The sequence below is a fragment of the Barbus barbus genome (assembly GCF_936440315.1).
Source record: "Barbus barbus genome assembly, chromosome: 47".
NCBI classification, from domain to species: domain Eukaryota; kingdom Metazoa; phylum Chordata; class Actinopteri; order Cypriniformes; family Cyprinidae; genus Barbus; species Barbus barbus.
Genome location: NC_136725.1, coordinates 20,932,197 through 20,943,776, shown reverse-complemented (window position 1 = coordinate 20,943,776; position 11,580 = coordinate 20,932,197). Strand labels below are relative to the sequence as shown.

At 36.5% G+C, this 11,580-nt stretch overlaps 2 protein-coding genes across 2 annotated transcripts; one reads left to right on the top strand and one right to left on the bottom strand.

Annotated features, from left to right (window-relative positions):
* Positions 1-819: 819 nt before the first annotated feature.
* Positions 820-8,423, bottom strand: LOC306865572 (nudC domain-containing protein 3-like). The gene is made up of 6 exons (XM_079410269.1): positions 8,059-8,423; positions 5,737-6,035; positions 5,046-5,178; positions 4,751-4,894; positions 2,381-2,569; positions 820-1,443 (listed from the first exon to the last, which is right to left on the bottom strand). Exons 1-6 carry the CDS (start codon positions 8,254-8,256, stop codon positions 1,333-1,335), a joined length of 1,074 nt encoding a protein of 357 aa, XP_079266395.1. The 5' UTR covers positions 8,257-8,423; the 3' UTR covers positions 820-1,332.
* On the top strand, positions 8,404-10,158 carry LOC306865573 (small ribosomal subunit protein uS3m-like). The gene is made up of 4 exons (XM_079410270.1): positions 8,404-8,663; positions 8,864-8,932; positions 9,574-9,685; positions 9,822-10,158. The coding sequence occupies exons 1-4, from the start codon at positions 8,625-8,627 to the stop codon at positions 10,103-10,105; spliced, it is 504 nt and encodes a 167-aa protein (XP_079266396.1). The 5' UTR covers positions 8,404-8,624; the 3' UTR covers positions 10,106-10,158.
* The last annotated feature ends 1,422 nt before the right edge of the window (positions 10,159-11,580 follow it).

The following is an 11,580-nucleotide window of genomic DNA, read 5'->3' as shown; positions in this document are numbered from 1 at the left end:
CATTTCCACCATCAGTATCAATAACTAAGATGTTTTAATCTACTAGAAATGTTACAAATCTGCCTGTCTATATTGTCGTAATGCAAGACAAGGAGGAGGTGACTCTCCAAGGTTCACAGCTAAAGAATTGTAGAAATTAGTTCAGTCTTGTGGTCAGAAAGCCTAAAAAAATATCAAACAGCACCTACATCACCACAAGTCATTTGGGAATTTCCAGAAAAATCCTCTGCTCTCATCCAAAACCAAACTCCAGCATATTCAGTTGCCAGATACTACTAGTACATCAAAAGGGACCGGGTTCTGTGGTCAAGTGAAGCTAAAAATAGCTTTTTGGCACACAAGAGTTAGGTTGAGTGCACACAGGGATAAAAAGTACCCCATGCCCACGGTTAAATATAATGTTGTGGGCCTATTTTTTTCAGCCAGAGGTCCTGAACATCTTGCTCAGATATACATGGCATCATAGATTCTAGCAAATACCAATATACCAGCACATGAAAAAAAAAAAAATCTCAAAACCTGACTGCCTGTGCTAGGAATCTTATAATGGGCCATGGCTGGATCTTCCAAAACAAACATCAAAATCAACACAAAAATGGGTCAATGAGCACAAAATTAAAGTTCTGCCATGGCCGTCCCAGTCCTCTGAACCCTACAGGAAATGTGTGGAGTGAACTAAAGAGTAGAGTCCACCAACATTTTGGAGTTTTATCATTTTAATAACTTATTTTAATGAAATTTTTAGCTTGAAAAATGTGTTTGTGCCAATACTCAGTTATCTAATGCAGTGTGACAACAATCAAACAATAAGACAAATTTAATGTTTGCAAAATGTTTTATTAGATTCAGGCACAAAAGTCTGATGCAAATGATGGAAACCAGTGAAGGAAAGAATTTCTTTCTTGTGTGAACTGCAGCAATCTGCTTAAAGAAACAGCGCAAACCTTTAGCATATCTGATGAAACTCTGGTTCACTGTCGCTATTGTAGATCACTGAAATAGTATGAAAACTAACAATCAATAAGCCCAAATAACTGGGCAAATGTAAGATCACAGACACACGTGGCCAAAGAAAACCTCAATCAACTGATTTAATAAAATACAAAAAAATTATAAATGATCAACGGCCCATTTTCCATGCCAACAGTAACTAAATATGAGACAATTATCAGTGCCGGTGAATCAGTTATATTGGCATGAGATGTGCAGCGCAGACACTGTTGATGTTCATTTTATAGCACTGCAAGAAACCGGCACCGTCACTGTACTTCAGTGTGTGTGTGTGTGTGTTACAGCAAGTGCTGACTTTACATCTGGCACTGTCATGTGACCTCAAAACTGGACAGCACCTGGTGGGATGTTGAACAGGGAGGGGTCAAAGTCTTGGCCTTTAAATGGAGATCCTTCAGCATTCCAGCCCTTCTTCAGCATCTCATGGACTTTCTGAAATACAAAGTAAAACATCTTTCAATGCAATATATCCAGATAGTTTTGCATGCAAACAAGTGCCAAAGCTCTTAAAGGAACAGTTCACTCAAAAATGAAAATATGCTGAAAATGTGCTCATCCTTAGGCCATCAAGGATGTAGATGAGTTGGATTCTTCATCTGAACAGATTTGGAGAAATTTAGCATTACATCACTTGTTGTTGGATGCTCTGCAGTGAATGGGTGCCGTCAGAATGAGAGTCCAAACAGCTGATAAAAACATCACAGTAACCCACACCACTCCAGTCCATCAGTTAATGTTTTGTGAAGCAAAAGGCTGCATGTTTGTAAGAAACAAATCTATCAAGATGGTTTTAACTTTAAACCATTGCTTCTGGATAAAATACCAGTCCATATTCATATTAATACTTCCTCCAGTGAAAACTGTTGTCCTCTCACATCAAAATCTACCAACATATTTGAACTGTTTTTGCTTGAAAAGAGTGCTTGATCTGTGCATATTTCTCTCTGATTAGATTTTTTTCACTGGAGAAAGCAATATTATGGATAGAGGATTCATATTTTAGATGCAACAGTACGAAATTAAAAACATCTTGATGGATTTATTTCAAACAAAACTGCAGCTTTTTGCTTCACAAGACATTAATTGCTGGAATGGGTTACTTGTGGTTTACTGTGATGTTTTTATCAGCTGTTTGGACTCATTCTGACGGCACCCATTCACTGCAGAGGATCCAACAACAAGTGATGTAATGCTAAATTTCTCCAAATCTGTTCTGATGAAGAACCAAACTACATCTTGGCTGGCCTGAGGGTGAGCACATTTTCAGCAGTTTCTGGGTATATTATTCTAATTGTCCTTGGACTGAACTTTTTTATGTTCCAGAGCAGTTATGAAGCAATATAGAAAATAATTTCAATTGCATGCTCACAATCTCATGGCTCTGTGGTTTCCCCTGGAGTTTTTGTTGGTAATCGAACGACAGGCGGTCCAGTACAGCATGCTCCTCTTCATCTACAGTTGCCATAGAGCGTTCCCGGTTGATCTGGTTCACATCGATCTCGGCCTCACCCTTCAACACGGCGCTCCACCAAACCTCCCCGGTTTTACTGAGGGACAGCTGGAGGAAAAGTCCAAATGATCATCACGACTATCTACAGCTACTAACCAAATCCATCAGATCTGTCTCCAGCTTACATTGCCTCAAATAATTCATATAATAATAATTTAAATTCCATAGAATATCTAGAGATATAATACAGTGTATATAGAATACAATTTAATGATAGCAAATGAAACGTACACAAAACAGGGCTCTTATTGGGAACTACAAGGTTTCTGCAGGTTTTATGAGGGCAAATTTAAGATGTTTTAAAATATTTTAAGACTCAGTAAAAAGCATGGAAATAACTTTTACTCCACCTCCACTCCAAAGTCATTTCTTGCCTTCCAGTGCAAATGTCTAAAGATTAATAAATCAATATACATTTCCTTGAGATGCAAAATTATGAGATGAAAAGTATTGTTTTCTGAGAAATTGATTAGAAAGCAAGTTTATGATTAAAACAATTGTTTGCAAGTGGGGTAAGAAAAATAAAACTAAGAAAATAATTATACACAATGACAGATGTTTGTTCTTGTTTCAACTCACTTCATTTAGTTCAATTTCTCAGAAAACAAGACTTCATATTTTGACTTTGCACCTGTAACTAAAACCAAAGTCATTTTTTTTATTGAAAAAGCAGAAATAAAATAAAATATAAATATTAGAAGAAAAACTTCACCTTATTTCCAGTAATTTTTGTTTACTCGTTTATTTTTGTTTAGTTGCAGCATTAAAATTACTAACTGGAATTAAAATAAATAAAAACTATTTAAATAATATTAAATAGAAAATATGAATTCAAAACTATAATAGTATATAAATAATACTAAACACTTAACACAAAATTGCATTTAAAGGCAGGGTAAGCGATTTTTCAAAAATGTTTTAGAAAACTGAGTCGGGGTTGAGTACCAAAACAAACTTGTAGCCAATCAGCAGTAAGGGGCGTGTCTACTCATGATATGGAGGAAAGAGAGCGTTCAGTGAACAGCCAAGCCGAGTGACAGAAAGATAGAGATGGCGGATAAAAAACAAAAGAGGAAAACATCTGCAGAACGATAAGGCAATAAATAGGACCCGTGTAAATATCGGATCAGCTTTCCAGCGCTGGAGAGAACTCAAGGAGCGGAAGGCCTGAGATCGGACGCCGAGGTTGCTTTGTTTCTTCCCGACAGGCGAGTAACACCGTGTCTACACCGGACGCACCACACCGCAACAGCTAAAGTCTGCCTACACTGGACACATGTATTTCAGGTGAGAATGTAGTTGTTTAAAACTCAAATCTGCGGTTTATTTATAAAAACAGCGCCTATTTGAAAATGTGCTACACCGATTTCGGAGACGTGAGCTCCAGGCGATCACCGGGCACTCAGTGCTCATGTATCCCACTGAGAGGAGCATAACCTCGGCTAGTCCTTCTGACATTTGCCGCTGGCTCTGATGTCTCTGTAGTGGTTAAACATAAGATATAATTAATTGTGTGTAAATCTAACAGGTAAATCTTTGGTCTTTATTCAATTGTTCTATTATATATGTTAAAATTAAAAAATGTTTTATATAATAATTTGTTTCATTGTAATGTATATACGTTCCCTGAACAACATTTCTGCGGCTATTAATACGTTTAAATGAAAACAAAAAGAGGCAGTGGTGTTTGATATATTTCGTCTGTAAATACAGTAAGGAAGATTGGAGGAAGTCCAAAATTTGTGTACTTGGTATTGAGAAACACTCGCAGACCTAATGTTAAGTCACCAGACTATTTGCCTAATCTTCTCGGTAGTTTAGACCGCGATGGAAATGCAGACAGCAACAGGTCTGGGGGAAAAAAAGTTCCTGGGACATATTGTTCCAGGTAATTTCGGTGGAAAAGCGGCTTATGTTTCACAGACCTAATCATTGCCTGGGTTGCATAGGCTACTTATGTCTGGGGGCGGATCTATCAAAATAGGGGTGAGACCCTTTTGGGATAGGGGCGTGTTTGTTTTGGTGATTTCAAATATCAACATTGGCATCCAGAAATTGCTTACCTTGCCTTTAAAATAAAAATAAAAAATTTAAGCAATGTACTTGTTATCAACTGACAGTGATTTCTGAAACTGACAATGAAATGTATACAGTCTCAAAATGGCAAAAAATTGGCTGATGCATCAGTCTATCACCATTTCAGATAAACCATCCAAAAATAATGTGTACCAGAACGCATTGGCCGGGCTCCAGGCTCCAAAGGGAACTTTCAGTGTTAATTTTGTGTGTGAATTCGCCCTCCATCAGGACTCTCTGTGATCCTCCCTCGTTCATGGCCACGCGGATCCTCCCCGGCTGCAGATCCACAGACACCTGCGTGCAAAGATGGAACAGAAAGCAGACGCTTATCAAACTAGCTTCGTGGTAATAAAAGACAGCAAGATAAAAAAGATGGAAATGAGGATTCTGCCAGACTGTGAGAAAGTAACACTGATAAAATCAGGTGGCAGCAGGTTACACACACCTGTCGGCCTTTAACGATGTTAGGCTGAACATGCACTCGAACTTCCACATCAGTGTAATCCTGCGACCAGGTGTACTTCTCTCTAACGGCCCCGTTGTAACTGTCTGCATTCGACTGAAAACGTTCTTGTCCACTGGAAATGTGAAATAGAGCTTAATAGGTCAAAACAATGCAGTAAGATTTTTTTATGTTTTTGAGTCTCTCGTGCCCACTAAGGCTGCATTTATTTAATTAAAAATGCAATAAAAATAGAAATATTGTGAAAAATTATAACAATTTAAAATAACTGTTTTCTATTTAAATACATTTTAAAATGTAATTTATTCGTGTGAAGCAAAGCTGAATTTTCAGCATCATTACTCCAGTTTTCAGTGTCACATGATCCTTCAGAAATCATTCTGATATGACATTTTTTTTAATCAATACAGTTGTGCTGTTTAATATTTTTGTGGAAACTGTACATTTTCAGGATTCTTTGATAAAGAGAAAGTTTAAAAAACAGCATCTACTTGAAAGAGATCTTTGAAATATTATAAATGTCTTTAATGTCACTCTTGTTTAATTTAATGTGTAAAGTACTAGTTTCTTAAAAAAATGTAAAATAAAAAAAACTCACTGACCCTAAAGTTTTGAACAGTAGTGTCTTTTAGTATTCATATTTTTGAGCAAATGATTTAAAAGTCTAGCATACACTTTGGCTGTGTTAGAATTGGAGTCTGATGGCGCTGCGGCTCCTGCCGTCTGTGCGTCTCCTGATGGCTCAGCGGTGCTGCTCCGAGTCTCTCCGTGTGTCTCTGTGCTCTGTGCTGATGGTGCTGGGACAGGTGTGGGCTCTTCTGTGCTCCTCTTCTCCTTCACAGGCGCTTCAGCCTCCTGTTCTGATTGAACCTCCAGCTCCTGTACTGCAGGAGGAGCGGCTTTATTACCCTCTGCCAGCCTCGCTGCCCTCTCTCTGTCCTGCTCCGCGATATTCTCAAATAACTTAAACGTCTGATGGAAAGAAATGACAGAAAATACACTTACAGCAAATTCAATAGACTCTTATGGGGTGCAGTCTAACATGTGTTAATGCTGTGTTAATATGTTATTATGTGTTAATAACTACAAATTGGCATAATAAAATAATATATATAATAATATAAATTAATATATTATACATTTAAAAATTATAATATATAAACAACTTAATTATTATAAATTATAATCCATTTTAATTTAATAAATTAATGTTTAATTTAATAAATTAAATTATTTTAAAGACCCTTACAGCAATTATAAAGTGGCATAATATAAATAAAATACATTCACAATTTAAATGTTTTAATAAAATATTTTTATTTTAATTCATGAAATAATTTTTTTAATAATTAATAAGACACTGTCACCGCAATAACGAAATGGTATATAATTAAAAATATTACTTATTTAAAATAATAAAATCATATATAAAATTATAACTTAATAAATGATTTATTTTGAATAATTAAATTAAAGACAATGTTATACTAACAGTTGCACGCTGTAAATATTACAATTTAATTTCTTTTTAGTTTTATTTAATTGATTATTATTCATTTTGATTAATTGAATTATTTTAATAATATTATTAATACATTTTACAACTGTCTAAAACACTGACATTGTTAGGTGACACACATTAAAAGCAAAACTAGCCAATACCACGTTTTTGAACTAGTACCAAGACAGAAGTACCGTGGTACTATTTGAAATATGGAAATATCATAGTACATGAATATAATAATTAGGGCTGTAAGTCGATTAAGTATTCGATTAAGTCGATTGTAAGTGTTTAAACTAATTAATTACATGGTGCAGTGATTAATTAATCCAATTGATTACAAACTAAATTTGGCTGTGAAAATACCCACAAAAGATTATTAAAGCTAGTATTGTGTTAAATGATAAAGTATCAAGTAGACATTACAATTAGTAGCTTTATAAAGAAATATTTTGTTTGTTTCAACATAAAATTTATTACACCTAAACGTTTAGACTACAATGGCCTAACATAAACTACAGAAGATCTCAGTAATGTTTTCACTAGTAATCAAAACAGCTTTGCTGCCATCACTCTTCAAAATACCTTATTTTATGAAAGCAAGTCATTCATGTTTGAAACGACATGAGGGTGAGTAAATGATGACAGAATCCTTTTATTTTGGTGAACTATCCATTTAATGTTTTTGTGATGCTCTACAGAAGAAACTAAAACGGCCTTTGAGTCATTCATTCATTCATTCAATGGTTTAAAGTGATGGTTCATCCAGGAATGAAGTAAGTGGCTCTCTTTAAGGCTGCATCTGAAATCTTGGGCAGCTGACTTGCTGCCTTATGAGGCAATGACTTTGCAGGCAGCATTTTTCAGTTTTCGGATGCAGCCCCAGATAGCACACATACGTCTGCAAGATATCTGTTAAAGATCTCTTGATCTGGAAAGCATCTGCTGTCTACAAACGTCTTTCAGATGTCAGTTTTACATACAGTCTAAATCATAAACATCTTAAAGACATCTAATAGACATCTATTTGACATCTAAAAGGAAACGTCCTATAGACGTCTTGCAGATGAGCAAACACCCTAAAAAATATGTCTTGCAGATGTAAATGCAGACGTCAAATAGATGTCTCCAAGATGTACGTGTGCTATCAGGGATATAAATATGAGACAAAAACTCAAAAAGGGGCATTATTTGGCCCAATATCCAGAATTTTAGGGCATAACTGCATTTATGGATCATATTTAATGCATCATATTTGTCAACTGTATGAAATGTAAGGTTCGGGGGCGGGTCCAGTGAGTTATTAACTGCGTTAAAATGTTATTTTTCATAACTAATTAAGTTAACGGGTTAAACTGACAACCCTAATAATAATAATAATAATCATTCAGTACCATGGTATTCTCAGCTGATGCCATCATGGTACTGACACATTTATATTTATTTCTACATTATCCGGTCAGTTTATGGATCAAAACAAAAGTCAGTCAGTACCTTGAACACCATGTTTTCAGCTACTCCGGGTGGGAAGCCCATGCGGTCCTGCGGGCCGCTGAGGAGGCGGTAGAAGTCCGTCTTTCTGTAGAGGAACCCAAAATAAACCTGCAGAAAATTCTGAACGTTTCCAACGTGCTGCAGGATCCCTAACAGCGCGTTATCGTACAGCTCAGTCATTTCCACTGGAGAAGACATGGCTGAGCAGCTCAGCGGGGTCAAATCTGACCGAAAGCTGTTTAATTTAGATACTTATTGATGGAAAACAAACGCAAAGCAACAGAAAACTCGGGCAACAGCACTGCAACAACAACAGATCTTTCGAGACTGAGCAGCTGCTACGGCACTTCCTGTTCACTCAGTACAAAATAAAAGTCTGGACAAAAATACATCACTTGAACATTTTTTTAGTTTATTACGTTGATTACATATACACAGTTACATTTATATTATATTATTTATATTATAATAATTTATATGAAAATATTTGACACATATTACACGGCATAAAATGTAATTCCAGTGCGGCAGGTGGCAGTAATGCGCTCTTGAGTGCAAGAAAAAACATGGCGGCGTCCTTGGGCAGACAGACAAAATTGTTCTCGGTAAGATTTAATTAGACTTTTTTGATATTCTAACTAATAACACGTTAGGAGCATCTTCCATATCTTATATAACTGACGTAGAGGCGGTCTGATAGATATATAACTGTTAGATACTGGCACTGAATGTAGTGTGGGAAGGAAAGCACGATTTCGACTGAATAAGTATTAAATATAATTTCTCAAATATTGTGTTTTCGTAGATTGTGACCAGCCAGTTCAATTCTGCGGCATGTTTCAGGAACATTCACTGTACTGCAGCTTGTTTGAAGGTATGTGATCAAACTCCAGTGTTTCAGTCAGTTTGTGTATCTAAGCACATTTAATATCTTCTATTTTGTTCTAAATATAGTTAAGTGGGAAACATATGGTTAAACAATTTTAAAAAGTACGAAAATATTAACATATTTAATTATTTATTTACTTACTATTTTTGTACTATTGAACTTCTGCCTTTAAAATTAAACAAAGCCTTATTTGTCCCATATTTACATTTATATATACTAAAATTAGCAAATAGAAGTAGCAGACTAATTCAATAATTTTCCTTATAAGGCATGTCATAAGCGAAAAAATGCATAAAACAATTTTAAAACTCCAGAATAAGTGAAAGAACATTTCTACATATAAAGCACAAAATGTACAATAAATATCTACATTGATATTAGTGAAATCTATAAGATTGCAACAGTAAAATGTATGTGTTTGAAGAGTTTACGAGAAATTTTATTTGTGATTTAGTATTTATAAAGTAGCTGTCAAGTTTTATTCCACATTGGACCATTAACAGTCGTTTAAAAATGTCATAGTAGTAGACAAAATCAAAGCCTGGACACACTGAATATTAAACGAGGGAAGGACAGAGACTAGAATCAGTATTTTTAACCCAGAGGATCTGTCTTCTCTCGAACAGAACCGTGCAGCTCGTATTCGAGTGGGTAAAGGAGACAAGTCTGTGACGTATGAGCAGGCGTATCATCCTCATCACATCGGCCACAGAAAGGGCTGGCTCTCACAACACACCAGTAAGTCACATCCCCACTCTTTAACCAGTAATGCTGGATTCCCAGCATTACTGAAGCTATGTGGGATGGTAATAAAGACCTTGTTGGCTCGTTTAGCTGTAGTATCATAAATAAGACTCTTTTCTACATCCCGCAGGTAATCTTCAGGGTGAAGATGGAGCGGCGGAGCGTGTTGTGGAGGACGTCTTCATCAGACGCTTCATGTACGGCACGTTTCACGGCTGTTTAGCGGATGAGGTGGTGATCAAACGCAGAGGAAACCTCCTGGTCATCTGTGCTGTGATGATACAGAAACTCTTACCATCGAAATTCTACTTTCTCATCGGTTACACAGAGGAACTGCTCTCCCATTTCTACAAATGCCCAGTTAAAATCGAGATGCAGACAGTAGAAGAAAAAGTAGTCTACAAATATCTCTAAGGCCATGTGTTGTTGGTTTAGAAAATTGTTATTAAAAGAAAAAGCTTAAGAAATTTCTCTGTATGTTTTACACTGTTATTTATTTGGAAAATCATTAGTAAAAATATTCTCATGATAGTAGTAACGTCTTACACTATGGTTATTTGTAAAGATCGAAATATTTCTTTATTATTTCATGCCAGGGTTGGAAATTAATAAAGCTTTCGTGCAAAAATGGCCACAAAATTAGCAAAAAAATTCCACAAAAACTGCATAGTTATACTAACTAAAACTCCACATTTTAAAATGGTTTGAACAGTCAGTTTTTACAATAAAATATACAGTACAAAATGCATCTTCCCCCATAACCCTAAATACCCCTGCTCAAGAAAGCACATGTACAGCCCGTCTGAAGTCTGCCAATGATTCAGAGGAGAACTGGGTGAAAGTGTTGTGGTCAGATGAAACCAAAATCCAGCTCTTTGGCATCAACTCAACTCGCTATGTTTGGAGGAGGAGGAATGCTGCCTATGACCCCAAGAACACCATCCTCACCGTCAAACATGGAGGTGGAAACATTATGCTTTGGGGGTGTTTTTCTGCTAAGGGGACAGGACAACTGCACCGCATCAAAGGGACGATGGACAGGGCCATGTACCGTCAGGGCCAGGGCATTGAAAATGAGTCGTGGATGGGTATTCCAGCATGACAATGACCCAAAACACACGGCCAAGGCAACAAAGGAGTGGCTGAAGAAGAAGCACATTAAGGTCCTGGAGTGGTCTAGCCAGTCTCCAGACATTAATCCCATAGAAAATCTGTGGAGGGAGCTGAAGGCTCGAGTTGCCAAACGTCAGCCTCGAAACCTTACATTTACATTTAGTCATTTGGCAGACGCTTTTATCCAAAGCGATTTACAATTGGGGAATACAAAAAGCGATTCATCTTGAAGAGGCAATCAGACAGAGGAAGTGCTCGTAACACCAAGTCTCAGTCATTGTTCAAATAAGTGCAAGATGACTTACCTTAATAAGTACCTTAATGACTTGGAGAGGATCTGCAAAGAGGAGTGGGACAAAATCCCTCCTGAGATGTGTGCAAACCTGGTGGCCAACTACAAGAAACATCTGACCTCTGTGATTGCCAACAAGGGTTTTGCCACCAAGTACTAAGTCATGTTTTGCGAAGGGGTCAAATGCTTATTTCACTCATTAAAATGCAAATAAATTTTTCTGGATTTTTTTGTTGTTATTCTGTCTCTCACTGTTCAAATAAACCTACCATTAAAATTATAGACTGATCATTTCTTTGTCAGTGGGCAAACGTACAAAATTGGCAGGGGATCAAATAAATTTTTCCCCACTGTATTCTTTCCTGTTGTTATACCCAAATAAGAGAGGAAGCTGCCCCTGTGTTTTACAAACAGATATTGATGTTTCTTCAAGCGAAATGTTATTTTTTCAAGAGGCACATAAGATGATATTTCCTTAATCCGC